The sequence below is a fragment of the Lygodium microphyllum genome, chromosome 21, assembly GCF_053477565.2.
Source record: "Lygodium microphyllum isolate KBCC chromosome 21, Lygodium_microphyllum_v1.1.10, whole genome shotgun sequence".
NCBI lineage: Eukaryota > Viridiplantae > Streptophyta > Polypodiopsida > Schizaeales > Lygodiaceae > Lygodium > Lygodium microphyllum.
The window spans coordinates 77,103,764-77,128,044 of NC_141155.1; the positions used below are offsets into that span (position 1 = coordinate 77,103,764).

The 24,281-nt window shown below is 47.5% G+C and overlaps 1 protein-coding gene across 5 annotated transcripts in view; it reads right to left on the reverse strand.

The window, feature by feature from the left end:
• LOC148018175 (dynein regulatory complex subunit 3-like) overlaps positions 1–24,281 on the reverse strand; it is a 97,789-nt gene that overhangs the window by 21,859 nt on the left and 51,649 nt on the right. For all 5 annotated transcript variants that reach the window (XM_087661418.1, XM_087661422.1, XM_087661419.1 and 2 more), the window contains one exon: positions 1,661–1,777. In XM_087661418.1, the coding sequence (XP_087517544.1) occupies positions 1,661–1,777 (117 nt within the window). The remainder of the gene's footprint in view (positions 1–1,660; positions 1,778–24,281) is intronic.

Here is a 24,281-nt window from a genome sequence, read left to right on the forward strand (position 1 = left end):
TGGTCTTCCTCTTGCCTCGGCCCTTTCCAAGCATAGAATCTCGAATGGCAATTGTTTCTTCTATACGACTACTGTGGAATCGGCCCGACATCGATTTCTTTCTTGCCCGCTCGCCAAGAATATCTGGTCTCTCTTGTCACAAGTTTGGCGCGCAGTGGTGGAGTCCTCACTAACTCCTTTCGATTGGGTTTTTGTGCGCCCAAACTACCCCACATTGCCACAGTTACATGTGAAGATCTTATTTCACTTTTTCAGATACTGGGGATGCTGGCACATTTGGACCACGCGGAATGCCTTTCTCTTTGATTCGGCCTCTAATGTACCGAGACACATTGCCCGGCTTAAAGGTCTCTTGCATTGGCAGATAGATCTCATTCAGCACTCGGACTTGCTCCCTTGGGAGGACTTGCTTCCCTGGCATATGGCAATTGCCTCTAGGTCTTTGCCATGATCTGTGCAACCTTTTTCCTGGATTGGTACTGGGATTTTACACATGTTGGCCTAGGGCCCTCGTATATTTTGTAATCATGTAATCATGTAAACTTGTACCTTTTTTTCGTAATTAATACAATTACCTTTTACGAAAAAGGGAGAGAGAGAGAGAGAGAGAGAGAGAGAGAGAGAGAGAGAGAGAAGCCTTTGATTTACGAAAAAAAAAAGAGAGAAGCCTTTGTCTTAAGGATTATATAGCCTACGTTAATCTTTGTGATTAATGTTCTCTCCTCGACCTGATTTGTTCAACTCCATTGCCATCTATGAAGGGAAGGTGAGTGTGATGTTTACAATATGCATGGTGGTTAGAGCTCTTTAGAAGGATGTCAAACAGTCCAAAAGTAAACTGGCAGATGGCAGCACAATGATAATTAGTTCATTTGAACTAGCATGGCGGCAATGTTGCTGGTGCATTTGATGATGGAGAGCTAGCATGGAGGCGGTGTTGCAAAGAAGACGAGATGGGTTCATGTGATGGTGATGAGTCTGATGATGCATGCAATATAGCCAGTGCGAGACTGATCGATATATTATGACAATGTCAAGTTGAAGCAATCAGTGATGGCGATATGCTCAAGAAAAACAGCTGAAATACTATAATTTTTTATTTAACCTTAATCTCATTCGCCTCCTCCACTAGCCTCTGTTCATACACGGAGAATGAGGGATACTACACCCAATCGTAGATCACCTAGCAAACCACCACATGACAAACAGACAAAGGTCAAACCCTAGAGGGACTGGCATGCAGCTTATATCCTGCTCATAGGGTCTCCAGGTGGCGTTAGCAGTAAGATTTGGCCTCAGTTTTGAAGCCTCAAGAACTATCATTCCACATCACCAATTCATACCCAACTAATGCGTGTAAAATGATATCCCAAGGTGGAGAGTCCAAGAGCAAGGAGGTCTCTCCCAGAACCCCAATGGCCCACATTAAAGGTTTTCCTTAACTTTCTCATCCTCTAGGCACTGCGCAATAATAATGGCTGCCCATTGCTGATGCCCACTAGATGCATGGCGCCTGGTCACATAGGGTAGGGATGTACTACTATAGAACCTTCTTTTCAAGAGTAATCAATTGACAATATCTACAAATATTAAGCTGTTCCGATGTCTTGAAAACTGTGTCGAACTATTTCTCTAAGGATTTTACTAGATTGCAACATACCGAGTAGAGTCAAATTCTTCAGGTGTGACAGGTTCTCTATTATGCATAGTTCGTTGTTATCCAAGCGAAGTTTGGTAAGAAATTCAAGTCCATCCAAATGGTTTATGTTCCTGAGACCTGATTCATTCAAAGCAAACAAAAAAAGTCAGTAATCACATAAAAGTTAAATCAACTGAAAGCACTAAGCACACTCACAAAAACAAGAATGTGTGAAAGGTATGTTTACACAATGTCTATAGAGAGGGGGCATGCAAGGGCATGTGCCTGCATGTGAAGGGAATTCAATATGCTAGCAATGGTGAGGAAGTGTGTGTCTCTGTCTTTCAAGCCTCTATCAGATTACCTCACTGTACTAGTCTGCAATTAGATAATATTGCTTGGAGTATGCAGTACTAACAAGCAGCAGACATCTGTTTTCTTGTGGTGAGGAACATGCCTTAAGGAGGTGATAGGGCTGGCCACCAAACTCTACCAGAGGCTCTCTCAATAGGAGCAGGTTTCCTTGCATGTCCTTCAGTGCAAAGAATAGTCTTTTGGGACTGCATCTAAGGATCTTTTTTTTTGCAAGTAAAATGTGGCTGATTGTATTACTCAAAAAGCTGATTACAACAGAGTGCTCATGCTCAACAGACTAGCTGGAGCTGAAGCAGAGTCGCCAGTACATCATGTATACAAACCTCTCAAGGCGGTCTAGGGGGGATGGGGGCAAGAAGCCATTGGGGGTGGGTATATCGCCAAATGGGGCTGCTTGCCTGTGTCACATAGAACAGACCTTGGCCGCCCCAGGTACGCGTGAAGTGACCACGGAGCTCCTGACGAGCCCTGGACTCGCCCTGCACCTAATCCCATCGGCCGCGGAGGGAATGGATGATGGAGGTCCATAGCTCTGCTAAGGTCGCAAGTGCTGAAAGCCTCTCTCCGCCGAAAGCCACCTGGCATCGCGCCTTCCAAATATGCCATCCAGTAAGACTCCCTATGATCTCCCATACCTCCGAGCGGTCTGCTGTGGACTCCAGTACCTGGCGGATGGGTAGAGCCTCCAAACCGACCATTGCGCATGACCCTGCCTGGATCATGAATATCATGTCCTGCATCCCGGCCTCATACAAAAGGTGACAGCCCTGGCTTACTGCCTGCCAACAGAAAGCTCCCCATGAGATACACCCAAGGCTGGGCGCTATACGTCGAAGGATACGGCATGCTCCTCTCCACACGAGCTGCGTCTCCTCACAAGACCAAAGGCAGTGCTTTGGGGTTTCCAGAGGCTGTTGTGTGCAACGCTTACAACCTCCCTCCTTCTGCATCTGGGCAAGCCAGCTTCCCACCGCCAAGCCTCCATGTGCCACCAGACATAAAAAATACGACACCCTCCTCGGCCTCCAACTATCCCATAGGTGGCACTAGAAGGTCCGTCAAAAGGGCTCCGTGATGCTGTGCTCCGCCCAGTGGCTGCTACGTGACGGCGCCCAGTCCATATCCTCCTGCATCAGTACATGTCTGCCAATCCTGGCAATATACTCTAGGAACCTGGGTGGCTTTTTGGCGACCACAGAGGCCGGCCATAGCCACTCTCCTAGATCCCACTCTAGCTCATCAAGTGGTCTGCCCTTCCAGATCCAAAGGCGCCACTCCTTGAGCTCCTTCCAGAAAACATAAGGGTCCAGTCGCCAAGTCTTCCCCTAAAGACCCACCACCCGAATCCTTCTCTATAAAAGGGTGGCGATCCCCTCATCCTGATGCCCTCTGTCAAGGGCCAGACGTCCTCCCTCCTGAACGGCAAAGAAGGTCCCCTGGGGGGAGCCACCTACTCTACCTCCCACCTGAAGGGGGATGCTTGCTGGAGAGAACCTAGCTGCCCATACCTCCCCGGGCTCTATCGGCTCTCGTATCGGGGGGGCAAGCCACTCCGGAGGTATTGCTGCATCTATCTCTCTTCTCCTCAACTCCACTTCTCTCATGCAACCTGATACTTGCTGCAACACCTCGTCTGCCATCCTATACACCTCTTGTCATGTCCTGATGGAACGAGCCGGGCCGGCCTCCCACCCAACCCACTGGATGTGGGGGCGCTCACCTATTTGTGCCCCTTCCCGATCTTTGACCTGGAGGTTCCAGATCACCGACTGACAGTCTATTTCCTCCTGGCAACCTGGGGGGCTCTGGACTAGGGCCTTACAGAGGCCTTGCCACATGCGGAGTAGGCTCTAAAGGAGGTGATCTGGGGGGGGGGGGGGGGGGGGGGGGTGATCTAGGCTGACGTGAAGATCCATCTCAGGGACGGCCTCCACTCACTGCCAAGCCTCGGTGTACAATCCTGAAGGCCCTCCTGCAGTAAGACCTTCCAGGTCTTCCCGCCTGGTGTGAGACCGCCGACAACTAGCTTGCCCAAGAGGGCCATACTCTGATACTCTGGGCCTATGATCCCGAGCCCTCCCTCTAATCGATGTCGTATGATGGTCGCCCACGCCACCTTGGCCCTGGAGTCCCTGGAGCCATCAGACCCAAACCAAAGGAAATTCCGCACTAGGCGGCGAAGCTGCCCTACACATGATGAGGAGAAGCACCAACACGAGGCGATGTACCAGGCCGTCGCTAGGAGGACCTGGTTAACCACCAGGGCTCGACTGGCTAGTGAGAGGAGAACCGTGCTCCAGTAGGTCAGTTTCCTCCGAATAAAATCAAGGACAAGAAGAAACTGCTCGGCAGGAGTGATGTTGAGTCCCACCTGGAACCCTAGGTATCGGACGGTCTGCCCTCTGCTCACCTATCTAAATCCCAGGTGGACGCCCTACTCCGTGTTGGAGTCCGGGTCTGTGAGGAAACCAACCGACTTTCGCCAGTTGATTTTCACTCCCGCTGCAACGCAGAACACATCAAGAGCCAGCCTCATTCTCTCCAGCATCACCTCATCGTCCTCTATGTAGAGGCTGTGTCATCTGCGTACTCTGAGTCTAACAACTCAGTCTCCTCTCTCACTGGAAGTCGGAGGCCGTGTAATCCGCTCACACGTGACCTGAGGAAGTAAGACATCACCTCTGCAAAGAGTAGGAACAGGTATGGGGCCAGGGGACAGCCCTGTCGGACCGATCTCTCCAGCTGAAACTTCTCCCCTCGCCTTCCGCCTCTGAGAACCCTGCTGGTGGCCGATCTGTACAGGCTGGAGACCCCGCGAATCCAAGCGTGGGGGAATCCCAACTTCACCATGGTGCCCTCTAGGAAATCCCAATCCACCCTGTCATAAGCTTTCTCGAAATCCAAGAGTAATACTGCCAGTCTCTGCCCACTGTGTTGAGCCCACTCTGTCACCTCAAAGAATGTAAATACATTGTCTAGGATGCTCCTATCTTGGACAAAGCCTGTCTGTGTGCCATGAATGATATCTGGAAGCACGGGGCGTAATCACCTACCAATCATCTTTGCCAGTGCCTTATAGGCCACTGACAATAAGGTGATTGGTCTGGGAGAGCTCCAACCGGTCTCCCCCTTTGGGGAGAAGACTAATAAGGCCTGCCGAGAGACTCCCTGGCATCTATCTTGTGGTGAAGATCTCCTAGAAAGCCCTCAGTAGGGGATCCTTCACCACTTCCTAGTAGGTAGTGAAGAAAGCCTTAGAGAGGCCATCCTCCCCCGGGCATTTTTGCCCATCCTATGTATGGAAAGCCTCCTCTAGTTCCTTCTCTGTGAATGGGGCTAGGAGGGAGTGTCCTATCTCCTCTGTGACGAGGGACGGGATGTGATCTCATACCTACTGTTTGCATCTCTGTCCTCTAGCTAAAGCTATCTCCTACTGGAAAAGGAGCGTGTAATAGTCGGTGGCAATCTCCATCACCTCATCAGGGCTAGAACGGGTCCTCCCATACTGATCCCGAAAGCTGCGTATCTGCTCTCCCGCGGTGCGGGGCTGGTGCACCTGGAAGAACTCCCTGCACATTGTGTCCCTCTTCCACGCCCAAAAGGCTGCTGAAGTGTGGAAAGAGAACTCCGAGCGCCTGTCCTCTAGGCCAGCAATGGCTGCACGTGCGTGCACCTCCTGTGCGTGGAGGGTGGGGTCCCCTGGTGCATCTTGCAATAATCTCTGTGTGGCTGCAAGATCCTGCCAGAGTGCTCTCTCCTCCTCCCAGCACTGTTGCCTAGCCTGTATGGCTACCTCTTTGCAGATTCTGCTTGCCTCGGCTAGGACCTCTGCAACCTCCTCTGCTATCCGGTCCCTCCTGTCCCACTCTCTGGTCGAAATCTTCTCTATCTGTCTCGACACCTCCTCCCTTTTATAGATCGAGTCAGGGATCCGACAGGATCGTGTATCTAGGGCGGATGCTGGGGGGTCAAGTGTTAGGAGAACCGAGCAGTGATTGGATAACGTGGTGCCTGCCAACTGCTCAATCTGGCCTCCACGAGAGCCTCCCCACTCTCCCACATAAAACCTGTCCAACCGCTCCAACAGGGCTCCACCTAGCCGCCTGTATCCCCAGGAGAAGTCCAACGACCTCTCCCTCCTATGGAAGGCAGGGTCTTTCCAGGCATCACGTGCTCCTGTGGAAGGCCAACGACCTCTCCCTCCTGTGGAAGGCAGGGTGTTTCCAGGCATCACGTGCTCTGACTGCAAGCAAAAAGACTCCCATGCCTCCTGCTCCTCCCCAGCCATGCCCTGGTAGTTTCTTCCTCTGCCCTACTGGTCCTCCAAAGCCTCCAGGCTGTTGAAGTCTCCTCCAACAATCCAGGAGTCCACCTCTGGGAGTCCGGTTGCAATCTCCACCTGGAACCTTCTGCGTGCCCTAACCTCCGTAGGGGCATAGACATTGAGGACTCCAATACACGAGTCCCCAATATCCAGTCCGATCCATAGAACCCTTCCTGCCACTATCATCCCGTGGTCTCATACACAAGTGGTGAGACTCGAGCCAATAGAGGTGCATACGCCTCCACTCTTGCTGTGGGCACCTATGGTGTGCTCCCAGTAAGTGTGCGAGCTGCCCGGAAGTACCTTTCCAACGGGCTGAGCCTGGGCGAGGGTGACCTTGTGCTCCTGCAGAAGCAAGATGTCGATCCGTCCAGCAAGGGCAGACTACAACTCCTGCCAAACAATCAGCTTCGTAGAGCCACGTGCCCCACTGTAGTGGAGACTGTTCACATTTCAGGATGTAAGATGTAAGCTCATGGGGAAACCTGTGACTAAATGAAGAGGCATCTGTTTGGTGTGGATGTTGCTGATGAGGAGCAGAGACTATGAGGCATACAAGTGTGCTTTGCCACCGATCTGGATGGTGAATGTGGGGGGCTGCGGTCTTGCTGGGTGGAGCGGACAAGGGGGGCCTGTGGAGTGCTCTGCCGAGAGGGGGTCGCTCGCCCACCAACACCCTGCTGACGAGGCTGGGTCTGAGGAGCTGACTGCGCCCCCCCTTGCCGTCTCCCTCTCTGTCGTCTCTGGACCCATGTGAAACCGTCAGCGTCCACCTGCGGACCTGTGGGCAGAGCCGCCTTGGCTCCGAAACGCGTACAAAAACTGTTGCCTGATGCCCAAAGTCGTGGCAACGTAGGCATTGCCTTGGTTGCCCAGTCACAATGACCTGCTGCCTAAAGGAGTGCCCACCTGCCTCAATCTCTAGGAATTGTGGGATATTCTTGATCTCTTTCACTGCCACCCGTACCTTTGGGACTCCTGCAGCTGTCGCTGCATCCGCGAAGGACACGGGAAGGACAGTGCCGAAGAGCCGTCCAAAGTCTTCCACCAACTGGCGATACTCAATCGCCAGGCCGGGGAAAAGAAGGGTGACCGAGTGCCGAAGAAACCTATTGTGGAGTGCAAACACCTCCACAATAAAGCCACTGTACCAAAGGACCATATATATGACCCCCTTCGTGGACGCATATGGTGAACTGGCGAGTAGCTCGCGAGCTGCGTCTGCCGAGCTAAGGCGGACCATGAAGATCCCTTGGCCCAATAGGACCGCCTCCATGATCTGCGTTGTGCCGATGCGCAGTGTGAAGTGAAGCCAGTCCCGAAGCAGGGCCCTGGCTGGGGAATGTCCTACTACCTGACCATAAATCGTTGTTTCCATTAGCTCCAGCTCTTTAGCTCGGACGACTAAGAGCTGCTCCTCAGAGAGGACTACACGCAAGGTGTTTAACTGGGGGGCACTCGCTGAATGCGCCGGCGTCTGACCATAGGTTTCCATTGTGCGTCCCTTCTGGGAGAACCTACCTATCACGTTGTTGTGCTACTGGATGGGGAGTTGCTGCAGGGGGAGGGAGCAACTGGCGGGGGGAGGGGGGGTGTCGATGGCGAAGGGGGGATTTCTGTTTTCGATGGCGGTGGTGTGGCAGCTTGACAAAGGGCCAAGCCTCCCGACAAGACAGCACACGGGGGGCGGGGGGTTGGAGGGGAGGAAAAAGATAGGGGGGGGTAGGTGGGCATAGGCGAAGGGGGCAGGGCGGGCGCAGGGGGGGCACAGGCGGCGCGTAGGGAGCTGGCGATGGGGGCGGCGAGAGGGATGGGGCGCAGGTGATGACGAGGAGAGTGGTGTTGTTCCTGTCGATGGCGAGGGGGGGTGTCGCTAGCGATGGCACTGTACCGGCAGGGCAGGACGAACAAACGGGGCAGGGTGGGGCGGGACACGACGATCAGACGGGCAGGGCACGACGATCGGACGGGGCGATGTGACGGGCAGGAGCTGCATCTAAGGATCTATTACTACTACATGCCTAAACACCTAACAGAGATGAAAAGGTATCAACACAGTTCTATGATAAGCATAGAACGTGAATCCCTTCTAGCGTGAAATTCCCTTTACTGTGTCACAGTTCCAGGTATACCAAGTGTGAGATAATGCAATTAACAAACGCAGAACTAAAAAATCTTATTGAATGACCACTAACACATACAACTAGATCTACTGATGAGTCACTAGAACCCTGAAATGCCTGTGACCTAGTCAAGCAAACACCACCAATCAAGGATGCATTGCTCCTCAGATACGTACCACACCACCTTGTGTATGCGACACCAAAATAAAATCAACACTATGAGGTAGCTGAAAACAACAAGAGAAATAAAGAGTATATTAACGTTTCTAAAAGGCCAATGTGGCCTATGAGACCAAAACAATAAATATAATGATGGTGTGTTTCTCATCTGCAACGAGAAAAGATGAAAAACATGCCTATAAGACTGAAAAGTGAAATAGTGTCGTAAAAAAGAAAACATGTCGATGATCTAAAAGTAAAAGAAGAAAAAGGAAACTTTGTATCAATGAGATGTCTGTCCTCAAGGGAGATGCATATTTGCATGGCCGAGGCATCTTAGCATCTATCTCCTGTGGTGCTCAATGATGGCTCTAATTTGTCAATGGTGTGGATGTCTAGGTCTTCCTCCAAGTGAACATGGGTGCCTAGACCGCCGGTTGAGTGCCACTACTCTATCCAAAGGGACACCTACAGAAGATGAGGTCCAATGATGATGGACTCCTATACGCTGTGTGATAGTAGTAGTGGTATGTGCCATACTCAGTCATGTAGCAATGAAAAAGTCAGTGATCACTTTCTCTCTATGTGAGCCGAGCTATGGGGGCCTCCTACTTTGTAGAATAGCTTCTCTACGCCTCTATAGCTCCAAAAGGAAGAAACCCAAGCATCTCTGATCCTCAAACTACATGATCTATCTCAAGGGTCCAAAACCCTCTTGAAACAGACACTTATTTCTGCCTTGTATATTATAATATACCGTGCATCGGCAAATGTAGTATTCCTCTATCTTTGGCTCTCTGTCGCACACTGGGCATATGCATTCCTCTATCTATATGCCCTTCCATCTACCTGTCTCAATCCTTAGGTGGTGGGATGAGATGCAGACCTGACCAATAATTGTGCGCAATCCATGAGGCAATTGTGTATCCATGTAACTAGGTCTGGTGTGTCAAAAGATGACGTACCAACGAGACAGTAGGATTTGCGGGGAGAAACATAGAGTGAACTCGGCAAACATTGAGAAGAGAAGAGAAGAGAAAAGAAAATCTGATGAGTGGAAGGATGAAGATCTGAATCATGGAGTGAATGTGATACAAGGAAACAAGGGTGTCGTAGCACAAGGAAGATGATGAAGATAGCCACGAACCACGAACCACAATGTTGACAGACTGAATGAATTAGCCGTGAAGAATGAGTGACAAAGGGAGCCTATAAATTGGCAAGAGATTGTCTAGGGTGGCACCCGGAGGGAGGGCGTCAGCAATCTAGGGTGGCGCCACACTCTGGGCGCCTAGCCCCTTTTTGAGGCTATCCACTATGAAACCCTAAATGCAAAATGCAAAACACAAAACTATGGGTGAAGGGTTTCTCAACACCCCCTCTCAAGCCCAAAAGGGGAAGAATAGAAGAGTGAGGTGGAGATAGAATGCTACATGTTGAAGAATGATCATGCAGTAGGTGCCACTTGGACAGTGTCCCTCGTGGGGAAATTGTTCACTTGCCCAAGCACCCTAGTACAAAGATGATGAAAACATGCAATGCATAGGAGGAATGTCAGACTTTGTGTGGTGCTGAGAACCATAAGGATATGCCCGTACCTCAAACTCGAGAGTTGGCTCCAGGCTAACCAAGAGACCAAGGCAAGAAGAAGAGAAGGAAGAAGATGTAGAGGATCCCTAAGATCCAAGATTTCCACCTGAAAGGTAAGTTGCAGTAAAGAACAATAGACAGAGTGAACTAGAGAACACGAAACTCAACCTCGAGAGAGAAGCCACTAGCTCTGTGCATCCATGCAAGAAGGAATACGAAGGCCTCGTCACCAAGTCACGGCTAAACCTCCAAGGCCCTAATCTAGGTAGATCCTCAAGATCTTGGGAATCAATAGGTGAGATGACCGCTGGAAGGAAGCCACACCATCCAAGGGTAGAAGAAGAAGGTAAAAGGCCTCCACCAAGGTGTGCGAAGGATTAAGCAGTGGGTGGGGACCCCCTTTGAAATTGGAGGAATAGGAGCCCCCTTTGAAGTCATAGTAGATGTAGATGCCCCCTCAGAGGGCAAAGAAAGATCATTCCCCTCTAAATCCCCCTCTAAGGTAGATAGGAAATCCAAAAACTCATGGATCACAAACTCCGAAATGTCTGAGGATAAAGGAAGTGCCATCAGTCGTGCTGAAGAAGGTATTTGGGGTGATGAAGAATCCCCAGAAGTAGCCTCTCGAACCTGAGTAGGCGAGGGTGAAGGGGGCGGCTCAGACTGAGCAATGAGTGGGCAATAGTCGCACCTTCTCAATGGAGCAGACTAGGAAGCCGAAGAAGAGGAAGGAGTCGAGCAGCCACTGTCTCTTGAAGGAGTGGACTGACGAGGAGACGGTATCAAACAAGCACTATCTCTTGATGGAGCGGACTGCAGAACCGTGATGGTAGCCATTGTACCCGAAAATAGGTGGGAGAAGAGTGCCGCTAGCATTGCGACTATCTCCAAGAGGTCGTAGCGCCAATCGATCCTCCATGTGCTCAAAAGGACTTAGTGCAAATCGGATGCATCTTATTGCCTTGAGCATAGTACTTTGATAACTAATGCAGAATGTTCTTTGTGGCCTAGAAAGGAGAGGTGGCAAAGGTAGTGTCAGGTGAGAGACGTATGTACTCCGAGGGGGTGGGGAGCCAAGGTTGAAGTTGGCAATCATCAGTGGAACGACCGTTATTGCCGCAGTAGGAACGCCCAGTAGACTGGTTATCTATTGGGGAAGAAGCCATGGATACCAGTGTGCCTTGTTGAAGAAGAAAGAGATCAGCCACGAACCACGAACCGTAATGTCCGTCTCAAGGGGTGTGAGGGCAGTGTGAAGCACAAACCGCAATGTCCACCGCAAGGGGTGGGAGGGCAATGGAAGGGCTCAAAGTGAGCTGTCAGTGGGAGGACGATGCTACCAGCAGTAAGAGGTTAGCTGCCAGGTGCATAAAGTGCCATCAACTGTCAGGAAAGAGCCGCCAATAGTCTGTCTAGCTGAGCCGCCAAGTTGCAAAGAACACCTGCTAGCAACAAGGGAGGAGCCGCTAGTAGTCTGGCTGAGTCGCCAGCAGCAGAGAGCCAACAGTAGGGGGGAGCAGCCAGCAAACTGGGAGGTGGAGGCAGCAGCAGCAGCCCTGAACGCAGGCTGGAAAACAACAAATGCAGGAGGGAGCAGCTGCCAGTTAGGATGTTGATGCAACAGAAGAAGAAGAGAAGTGGATGCCGAACCTGCCACCAGTCTTTGCCTTCACTAGAGAGGAGGATCTTTTCCATTGTTTGAGTAGATCCAACTCTAATACCATGTCAAAAGACGACGTACTAGCGAGACAGTAGGGTTTGCGGGGAGGAACATAGAGTGAACTCGGCAAACACTGAGAAGAGAAGAGAAGAGAGAAGAAACTCTGATGAATGGAACGATGAAGATCTGAATCATGGAGTGAATGTGATACAAGGGAACAAGGGTGCTATAGCACAAGTAAGATGATGAAGACAACCATGAACCACGAACTGCAATGTCCTCCTGAAGGGGTGTGAGGGTAGTGGAGAAGTTGGAGAGAAGAGGTAACAGACTGAATGAATCAACCGTGAAGAATGAGTGACAAAGGCAGCCTATAAATTGGCAAGAGACTGTCTAGGGTGGCGCCCGGAGGGAGGGCGTCAACAGTCTAGGGTGGCGCCACACTGTGGGCGCCCAGCCCCTTTTTGGGGCTGTCCACTCTAAAACCCTAAACGCAAAATGCAGAACGCAAAACTACAAGTGAAGGGTTTCTCAACAAGGTGATGAAACCATCCTCAAATACTTGAAGGAAGTGGATAGTGTGCCATCCTTGTGCCATGGGAGGAGGGGGGTCTGATCCAAGTCTTCTCCGTATTTAACCTCAATATGTCTGCTCTGATCACATGGTTCAACTCTGATCGGCTTAGGTCAAGTGTAGGGCAGTCCAGGCCATAGTCAAAGGGGGCAGTCTATCAATCTGCAACCCATGTAAAATCATCCATGTACTCTTCTAAGTATACCAACAATGTATATCACCATCTGCTGCTAGTTGTCTAGAAGCGGCTAGGGCTAGCCATGGGTATCTATCTTGGGAGAGCTCCCATAGTCTATGTATGAAAGTCACTGCCTAGACCAAGGTCTCAACCACCATGGGTGATGCCCCCAACTTAGCTTTGATTAGGACCGAGCTCTTTGCTCATATCATAAGTGAGATCATCATGACCACTGGTCTTTCCATATGCTCCCACCTGTCATAGTATTCCTTCTCTAGTTCATCCTGGTCTCCCGAAGGCTGTCTCCTCATGTGAAAGAGACTTGGACCCCAAATAGCTGCCCCATATAGAAGTGTGGGTGTAACCAAGGTGTCAAAAAGCCATAGTTTGGTGCACAGTTCATGAGATTGTATGTGAGCACATTGTCTCTCCAATGCACCTAAGGTTGCATATGCTTTTGCCAAATGAGCCTTTTATTGGGTATTTCAATTACGCCTCACTTATGCCTACGCTCACAAAGGAGTGTCGGTGATCAGTAGGACACTGGGGCAGTTTTTACTCTCGGTAGGAGAGGTTTTTTCCCCCAAACTTATGGTCTTATTTCATATGTGCTTATATCACACACTTACGGGCACTTATCGTGTTCGAGTGTGAACACCCCCTACAACCCTAAGGTTTAAGGGTCATACCTTGTACTTTCACGATACACTCTTTTAGTCTATTGCATTGGGTGTCGTGCTTCACTCTCACACTATCTACTGTTTTCTGTGCTGAGCTTCGATCCTGACTTCATCTCACATTTGGTAGCAAAGCATTGGCTCTGTTCAGTTGCAGCTCAGCTCCGCTCAGCCTTTGGGAGCTCCTCGCTCAGTCAAGACTTGCCCCCGCCATTACCCAGCAGGTCCACTACCTGCATCACTAGGTCGACTACAGGAGTGCCTTGACCAGCCCGCAGCTCCTGCAGTCAACTCTACTTGGTTCCTTGCTATGCCACCTAGCGCTAGCATTCTGCCCAGCGCTCCTGTCAGTCAGGTTGCCTCTGGCCACATGTGCCACGCTTGAGAACCGCCCCTCTGTGCCCGCCCGACGTCAAAGTGTTGCCCGCTTGCTGAGCGCTGCCCGCCCATCTGTCTAAAGTGCTACCTCTGCAACTCGCTGCCTGCTCAGGCCGCTCGTCTACCATAGCGAGCCACCGTCTAGCCACTGCGCCGCCCGTCAACACCACGCTGACCACCCCTCTGACCTAACACCATCCGCCTGTGGTCAGTGACGTCTCCGCAACCCGCCACCAATTCATCATTTCTAAGGTTTTTTTTTTTTAATTACCTTTTTTATTCTAGAATTAATTTCTGGAAAAGGGGGTTTCTACCCACACAAACACAGAATTGTGGATACATGTCCCGAACACGGTCAATGCAAATGTATGGGCAAATTTATCATACATTTTAGGGCTTTTGTGTTTTTTGAGGACAGTGACACATGTATTGCAGTTTCAATTCACTGATAGACTGTTTTGAACAAATCTGGGGCAAGAAATTTTGGGGATTTTGCTGATACAACGTTGTTGAACACTGAATGCACCTTGGACTGCATGCATTAGAGACAGTTTTGACAGAGTGCACGTCAGTGTACTAATTGCAGAAAGTTATTTTCTGCAATTTCTGGAAATTTTCAGATTTCCAGTTTGGTCCCGCTTGAACATTGCTCTTTTGGTTCTTTTGGCAATTGATTATCACTGCAAATTAGGGAAAAGATGTCTTTACCTATGTATCCAAAGAGGATAGATTAGATGGAAACAACTATTCACTTTGGTCCTTCATGATGAAGAATGCGATTGTGGCGAAAAATCTTTGGGATTATGTCAGTGGAGAAGAAGCTAGACCTGGAGTTGTGGCTCTAGCTGCTACTCCTCTAGGAGGATGTGCTCCACTTCAGCCACTTCCCCAAAGATCAGCAGCTCAAAAAGCATGGAATACACGGGATGCACAAGCTTTGTCGCTGATTGCATTGGCGATTCAGCGGTCCATCATCGCCCATATTCGTTCAACAGCTTCTTCATGAGAAGCTTGGCTAACTTTGGAGCAGATGTTTGCAAGAAAGAATGAGACTCGCATCTCTTTCATAAAGAAAGAGCTAGAGATATTGAAAATGGATGAGGGTGATTCTATTCAAGATCACTTGAACAAAATTCATGACTTGTGTGAGCAACTCATGAATGTTGATGAGCACTATTCGGATGCACAAATGATATCTACTACATTGAACTCATTACCTCCTTCATACTTAGCTTTTCATACAACCTTAAACCTCACCATGAGGATTGCCGCACAACCAATCACTTTTCTTCACTTAGTCAATTTTCTTCTAGAGGAGGAGCAAACAAGAAGAAATAGTGGTGTGGATGCTATAACCTCTTAGCAGGCTTTTATGGCTAGGCAGAAGGGCAAAGGTAGTCAAGTAAAGAATGCTCCGCAGAGCTCTAGGACTTTTGGTATATCACAGGCAAGTAAAAAACAAGGGGGAATGCAAGCCAAAAAGAGCAAATTCCATTATTGCAAGAAGCTAGGCCACTACATCACTGAGTGCAAAAAGCGAATTGCCAAGGAGTCAAGAATGTCTGTTTCTAATGCTCCTTCAACTGCTACTGAGTCTGCGTCCTTTGTTGCAAACAGGGGGACTATTGCTTTTACACATGCAGTTATGACACTTCTTGGGCTGATCGAGCATTTAGCTCTACTAAGGATGCTTTGTTTGTGCCACGCATAAAGAAGAATGTGCTCTCTATTTCTTCTTTAGCACATTGTGGATTGCAGGTCACATTTGATGATGACAGATGCATGGTAAGAGACAAAGAACACATGACTTTGGTTTTGACAGGCACTTTATGTCATGGGCTATAAGAGTTGGATGCTCTTTTAGTTGATCAATTAGCGTACTTGCGTACTTGGCATTCACTCTTACTCCTGCTATAATACAAGCAGAGTTATGGCATGCTAGGATGGGGCATGTGAACTTTGGTAGCTTCATGTTCTTACAGCGTACATAGATGCTAGATGGATTACCTCTACTAGAGAGACCTTCTGAGCACTTGTGCTAAGGATGTGTTTTGGGAAAAATGCATCGGTTTTCGTTTCCCCGTGATGTTGCTTTTACAGCCACAGCCAGGTTGCAATTAGTGCATTCAGATGTATGTGGGCCTATGCAGGCAAAGTCATTGGGAGGATGTTACTATTTTGTGCCTTTTATTGATGACTTTACTCAATTTTGTTGGGTCTACTCTTTGGTCAAAAAGTCAAAAGTGTATGCATTCTTGGCTTTTGTTGTGTTGGGTATTTCACTCACGCCTCACTTACACCTACGCTCACATAGAAGTGTCAGTGATCAGTAGGACACTGGGGCACTTTTTACTCTCGGTAGGAGAGGTTTTTTCCCTAGACTTATGGTATTATTTCGTATGTGCTTATGACACACACTTATGGGCACTTACCGTGTTCGGGTGTGAACACCCCCTACAACCCTAAGGTTTAAGGGTTGTACCTTGTACTTTCAACTTACACTTTTTCAGTCTATTGCATTGGGTGTCGTGCTTCACTCTCATATTTTCTACTGTTTTCTGTGCTAAGCTTCAATCTTGCCTTCTTCTCTCACATTTGGTATCAAAGCAGCATTGGCTCTGCTTAGCTCAGCTCTGTTCAGCTCAGTTTCATCAGTTTCAACATGACCTGCAGTAGCTTGACCAGCACCTTGTCCTTCAGCATTTCTTCCTGCACTCGCCAGGCCTGTGTTGTGCCATGTCAATCTGCTGTACACGCCAGACTGAACACCCACCAGACAGCTCACGCCCCGCCAGTGCTTGTCTCCAGCAGTCACCAGCGTTCTGCTCGTCAGCTTCTGCCACCTGGACCTCAAGCATCTGACGCCTCCTGTCCGCCCTGTGTCATGTCCCCAGCGCCGCCCGTCTCTGGAATCACCGCCTCTACAGCTCGTAGCCTGCTCAGACCGTCCAATCGCCCTTCCAGGTCAAGCAGTCCACTTGCCTGTGGCATTACTCGCCACATCAGTCGTCAGCCTTCTATGCCTGCAGCCTGTAGTCGCCACGTCCACCTGTAGACACGACAGCCTTCAGTCACCACTTGACTGCCAGCTGATGAATCTGCACCATCTCACCACAACCTTACGCCCGCCAATTGACGAATCTGCGCCAGTCAACTCATCATTTCTGAGGTAAATTTTTTTAAAAATATTTAATTCCAGCATAAATTTCTAGAAGAGGGGGTTCCTACGCAACAGGCACAGCATTCAGGATACGTGTCTGGGACACATTGGATGCAAATTTCTAGACACATCCATCAAAAATTTTTGGGCTTTTATGTTTTTTTAGGACATTGGCATATGTACTACAGTTACAATCATTGATAGACTGTTTTGAACAAATCTGGGGCAAGAAATTTTGGGGATTTTGCTGATACAGTGTTGCTGAACACTGATTCCACCTTGAATTGCGTGCATTAAAGACAGTTTTGACAGAGTGTACCTCTATATACTAATTGTAGAAAGTTATTTCCTGCAATTTCTGGAAATTTTCAGATTTCTAGTTTAGTCCCGCTTCAACATTGCTCTTTTGCCTCTTTTGGTAATTGATTATCATGGCAAATCAAGGAGGAGATGTCTTCACCTATGTATCCAAGGAGAACAGATTGGCTGGAAATAACTATTCACTTTGGTACTTCATGATTAACAATGTACTTATGGCCAAAAATCTTTGGGATTATATCAATGGAGAAGGAGCTAGACCTGGAGTTGTGGCTCCAGCTACTCCTCCTCCAGGGGGACATGCACAAAGGGCACCTCAACCTGCTTCACTTCAGCCACTTCCCCAAAGAACAACAACTCAAAAAGCATGGGATACACGAGATACACAAGCTTTGTCGCTGATTGCATTGGCAGTTCAGTGGGATCAATCATCCCCCACATTCGTTCAGCAGCTTCTTCACAAGAAGCTTGGCTAACTTTGGAGCAAATGTTTGCAGACAAGAATGAGACTCACATCTCTTTCTTAAAGAAAGAGCTAGAGACATTGAAAATGAATGAAGGTGATTCTATTCAGGATCGCTTGAACAAAATTCAGGACTTGCGAGAGCAACTCATGAATATTAATGAGTACTATTCGGATGCACAGATGATATCTACCACTTTGGACTCATTACCTCCTTCGTACTTGGCTTTTTATACAGCCTTAAACCTCATGATGAGGATTGCCACGCAACTAATCAATTTTCTTTAGTTAGTCAATTTGCTTCTAGAGGAGGAACAAACAAGAAGAAATAGTGGTGTGGATGCTATCGCTTCTGAGCAGGCTTTTATGACTACACAGAAGGGCAAAGGCAGCCAAGTGAAAAATGCTCCGCAGAGCTCTAGGACTTCTGGCACATCACAGGCAAATTAAAAACAAGGAGGCATGCAAGCCTGAAAGGGTAAATGCCATTATTGCAAGAAGCCAGGCCACTACATAACTGAGTGTAGAAAGTGCATTGCCAAGGAGAAGAAAAAGAAGTCAGGAATGTCTGTTTCTGATGCTCCATCCATTGCTACTAAGTCCGCATCCTTTGTTGCAAACATGGATTATTGCTTTTATATATACAATTATGACACTTCTTGGACTGATCGAGCATTTAGCTCTACTGAGGATGTAGGCACTTGGTTTTTTGACAGTGGTGCTTCTAGGCATATTACATCTCGCAGAGATTTATTTGCTTCTGTTAGTGCAGCTCCAGTTGGCAAGTCTGTACAGTGTGCCAACAATGCATCATACCCTGTTAGAGGTATTGGGGAGATTGTGCTCACAGCCATTGATGGCTCTATTCTCCGTCTACATGATGCTTTATTTGTGTTAGGCATAAAGAAGAATTTTCTCTCTATTTCTTCTTTGGCACGTTATGGATTGCAGGTTACCTTTGATGATGACATATGCATGGTGAGAGACAAAGAACACATGACTTTGGTTTTGATAGGCACTTTATGTCATGGGTTATACGAGTTGGATGCTCTTTCAGTTGATCAGTCAACATATTTGGCATCCACTCTTACTCCTGCTACGATACAGGCAGAGTTATCGCATGCTAGGATGCGGCATGTGAACTTTGGCAGCTTGATGCTCTTGCAGCGTATGCTAGATGGATTACCTCTACTGGAGAAACCTCCTGAGCACTTGTGCGAAGGATGTATTTTGGGAAAAATGCATCATTTTTTCTTTTCCCGTGATGTTGCTTTTAGAGCAACAGCCAGGTTGCAGTTAGTGCATTCAGATGTATGTGGGCCTATGCAGACAAAGTCATTGGGAGGATGTTACTATTTTGTGACTTTTCTTGATGACTTTACTCGATTTTGTTGGGTCTACTCTTTGGTCAAAAATTCAAAAGTGTATGATGCATTTTTGGCTTTTATTGCACTTGTTGAAAACCAGTCTGGTTGTAAAATTAAAACTCTCTGTTCGGACCGAGGGGGGGAATAGATGTCCTCTATGCTTTTGGGCTTTGGAGATGGGAACTTATGAACTCCCCTTCTTTTCGTAGAAGTTCCGGGAATACAATTGATCTTCACGGAAAGGGGGCTTTAAAAAAACCCCGGGGTAAAATGGCTTGTGGGAGTTGAAATGGGAAAGGGGTTAAAACCCGGCTAATATGGTTGTGAGTCCACGGGAAGGGCTTTAAAAGAAAGCCGAGGGATTAAGGAGATTCAGTGGGAAAAGAGGGATTAAAACCGGCTAGTGTGGGAATCCACGGAAAGGGGTAAAATAGCTTTGTGGAATGCAAGGGGGGAAAGGGTGCTTAAATCCCGGGGGATAAAAACCCCTTGTGTAAGAGTGCAATGGAAGAGGGTTTTTTAAATAAACCCAGGGGTAATAAAAAACTGCTTGAGAAGGCAATAGGAAAGGGGGCTTAGAGAGCCTCCCCCTTAGAAGCTTCCAAGAAGCTTCTTGGAAGCTTCTGGACTGCGAACGCGGCATGGAGATAGGAGTTTGCTAGCGGCTCTAGGCGATTGGATGGCGACAGCAGCTGGCAGCTCTTCTGCAGAAGCAGCTCTTCCACACGGCGCGGCACACGGCGACATTGCTCTCCTCTCTCTCTCTCTCTCTCGACATGGCGGCATCACGTCCCTTCCTCCTCTTACTCCCCCCCCCCCACAGGGGGTTTTTATAGAATAGGGAGAGGAGACCTCTCCCTCCCACACGGCTAATTGCATGGCCATTCTTCCCCCATGACCTCCAGCAAGAGAACTTAGTCATCCACGCCTACTCCCTCTCCTCCAACACAGCCTTCCGCTGGGGAAAAGAAGGGTTAAATTTTTTATTTTTTTAAATTGCCATAAATCAATCGATTTCCTCTTGACCTCCTCCCAAGAGGAGGTTCACATGAAGATATGCGGTTTCTTTTACTTTGGTCTCGTTTCTGCCAATCATGATACGTCCGTCGTGTACAATCGCACCGTCCGTATTTTCAATGCCGGCATTGTCATTGCATGAGACTCACGCATGCACGTAATAATTTTCAGCGGAAATATTACAGATCCTGTCTCTAAAAAGGTGTTTGTCAATAGGGATGTATTATTTGATGGAAAATCAGAATTTTCCCTTTCTGGTTTAGATACATATCAGGCTGCCCATGATGTATTTGAAGGGTTTCTACCCATTACATTTGATGACTCAGCTGGAGTTTCAGCGAGTGAACTCAATGTTCAGCCAACTGCTCCATTGGAAAGTGCAGAAAATCAGCCATTGGCTGATCTGAATATTCAGCAAAGTGCTGAAACGGAAATTCAGCAAGAGCTTATGCGCATGCAGGAGGCACGACAAATGCCTAAATGGTATTTACAGACTATGAAAGATAGTCATCTAGATGCACCCATGGTTGGTCGTACTAGAAGGCTAGCTAGTATGCATGATACTGCACATACCATGGAGTTTGTTTTGGCAGCAAGCACACTTGATGATGAGGAGCCTGAATGTTTTGAGGATGCACAACGGAGTGTGCATTGGATGGCAGCAATGCAAGCTGAATTGGATTCTATAACTAAGAATCAAACATGGGATTTAGTGTCTTTGCCCGTTGGGAAGAAAGCCATTGGAACAAAATGGGTCTACAAGATGAAAGAAAATGCAGATGGATCCATTGACAAATATAAGGCAAGGCTTGTAGCTAAAGGTTATGCACAGAAGAAATGCATTGACTATGAGGAGACATTTGCTCCTACTTCCCGCATGACAACCATCAGGTCTATGGTTGCTTTGGCTGCCCATTATGGATGGACTGTGCATCAGTTGGATATTAAAACTGAATTTTTACATGGGGAACTTCATGAGGAAGTATATCTACAGCAGCCCATTGGTTTTGTAGTTGAGGGATCGAATACTTAGTTTGCAAGCTGAAAAAAGCTTTATATGATTTGAAACAAGCTCCTAGAGCTCGGTATGCAAAGATAGATGCTTTCTTGCTTAGCCAAGGGTTTATAAACAGCTCATCTGAGTCTACCCTTTACGTATGTAAAGAGGGGGGATCCATGCTTATCATTTGTCTATATGTTGATAATCTCTTGCTTACAGAGACACATGCTGATCAGATTTCAGCATTTAAACACAATTTGCAGCAAACTTTTGACATGTCAGACTTGGGGTCTTTGCATTATTACTTGGGCATTCAGTTCATACATGATGCTAGAGGTATTGGTTTATCACAGTCAAGATACATTGGTAAACTTCTTGAGAAGTTTGGCTTACAAGATTGCAAGCCAACCTGTACACCAATGGAACTTGCACTATAGCTGTCATTACATGATGATAGTGATTTGTTTGATATACACACATATGCTCCAGTAGTTGGATGTCTTATTTACCGATGCATCACTAGGCCGGACATATAGTTTGCAGTTTCAGCCCTGAGCACATATATGCATCAACCACACATGTCACATTGGCAAGCTATTAAGCATGTCTTCCGTTACTTGCAGGGTACTAGATCTCTTTGATTGCTTTATGCCAAGGGGGGACCACTACAGTTACATGCTTACAGTGATTCTGATTGGGCTGGTGATTATGATTCACGTCACTCCACTAGTGGCAATTATTTCTTTCTTGGCTCGTCTTGCATATCTTGGCTTAGCAAGAAACAGTCCACTATTGCCACATCGTCATGTGAGGCTAAATAAAAGGCAACTTTCACTACCATAGTTGAATGTATATGGATTAGACGCTTGCTAGCTGATCTAGATGTATCTGTTACAGAGCCTACTCCTTTGTTCACTAACAGTCAGAGTGCCATTGCAGTGGCACGGAACCCAGTGTTTCATGCACGCATGAAACACATTGAGATACACTATCACTTTGTTAGAGAGAGGCTACATGCAGGTGATATTAGCCTTGTCTATTGTCCTACCACAAGTAATGTGACAGACATCTTTACCAAAGCTCTTCCTCGTGACAAATTTGAAGCATTTTGCAGTGCTTTAAATTTAATCTCCTCTGGTGGTGGATGATCCTTGTACTCTTGATCACTCTTCACTCCAGGGGGGTTTGTTGGGTATTTCACTTGCGCCTCACTTACACCTATGCTCATAGAGGAGTATCAGTGATCAGTAGGACACTAGGGCAGTTTTTACTGCCGGTAGGAGAGATTTTTTCCCCGAGACTTATGGTCTTATTTCATATGTGCTTATGTCACACACTTATGGGCACTTATCGTGTTCGGGTGTGAAAACCCCCAACAACACTAAGGTTTAAGGGTTGTACCTTGTACTTTCACGATACACTCTTTCAAGCTATTGCATTGGGTGTCATGCTTCACTCTCACAGTGTCTATTGTTTTCTGTGCTGAGATTCAATCCTAACTTTATCTCACACCTTTGATGTCTCTCTCCAAGATAATTGTGGTTCCTTCAATGTGACCCCCAAATAAACATATTGCCTGACCATCTCCATTGGCTCTCCATTAAAAGTAAACTGTTACTCAGCTCTTCTCACTCAAGCAGCTGAAGTGTTAAATATCATAACTTTAGTTTTCTGAAGGTTCAACTTAAGATCTCTATCCCTGCAAAAAGCTGATAATGCATCCAAGTGCCTATTTAGTCTCTCAGGTGAGTCAGATATAAGTACAATATTTTCTGCATAAAGCAGTAATGATATCAGCACTCCAACTAGGTTGGCTCCGGCCCCACCAATTCTGTCCACATATTCTGAAATTTCATCTATGTGCAGCCCAAATAGTATCAGTGAAAGTGGACAGCCCTGTTTCACCCCAATGGTACTATTGACTATAACTGAGATGCCCTCAAGTGTTCGTACTTTGCCTATCACTGTCTCATATAAGGCATAGATACTCCACTGTATCTCTATGGGCACATCAATGTCTTGCATTCTTCTCACGAGTCTAGCATATGGCATTGTGTCAAAGGCCTTGCGAAAGTCCACAAAACTGAAGTAGACCTTTTTCTTGAATGCCTTGCCTTCTTCAATGATTGCCCTCAATGTAAAGATATGGTCTAGAGTTGTGTATCCCCTCCTAAAGCCAACCTAGCCTTTTGATCTCAGGCCATGCATCTTGGCCCATTCACTCAATGCTTGTTCCACAATAGAGCCATACAGTTTGGCCAACCAATCATGATGGTTCAATAGTTACTATGTAGCGCAGGGTCTCCACTCTTAAAGAGCGGCACAATAGTATGGTCTGACCAACTAGTTGGAAATCCCTCACAGCCAAGATATCATAGGCACATGTGAAGTGTTCTGCTACTGAACCATCATGATCTTGGGCTTTCCCATTTTTAAATTTCCATATGACATTTCTCAAATTTTTTTCTATGAAAAATCTGCAATTTGTTGGTCTTGGGGTTGAGGGGAGTGGCATAGACTCTTGGCCATGAACATCATAAAGTGTGCAAGCATATTGATGCCAATCATCTAGTCTAGTAATTTGTATAGGTGGCTGGCTCTCATGCATTCCTTTCCATGTTCTCTTGCTATCTTGTCCCAAGAACATGGAATACATTTCTGTCTCTAGTCTACTCAAGTATTCCGGCTTCTTTTTGCATACCAATCATCTCAAGAGTGTCCGAGCATGCTTGTGTGTACATATGCCAAGTGCCATCTCTCGCTGAAAACGTGCTCGTGTCATACCAGCCATTCTGTGGGGCATTACCTCGTGGAGGCTTATTTGACAATTCAGTGTGTGGGAAAGCATAGGCTGCTGAAGTATGTATCATCTTGGCCAGTTTTGCTATAAACTCATCTAGAGAGGATTGTGTATCTAGCTCCTCCAATGCATCTCACACAGCAATGTTGTATATGTGTAAGGTCGCTTCCACAAAATCATAGCATGGTAATTTTGGTATGTGTGATTGTGCCTCATGTATATGCCCATATTACATTGTGAAAGCTAGAATAGCATGGTTTGCTACTAATCCAATTGGTATGTCTGAGATTTCAAAGCTTTTTATGTCAGGTAGCAAGTTGGGTGATCCAATCGAGTAGTCCACTGTGCTTGACCCTTTCTTGTTATTCCAACATGTGAAACCATTAGATCATGGCCACTGTGGCAGCCCATCAAGGATGGCCAAACCATGTGCACCTCCCAATGCCAATAGGTGTGTTCCATATTCTGTTCTCTCGCTA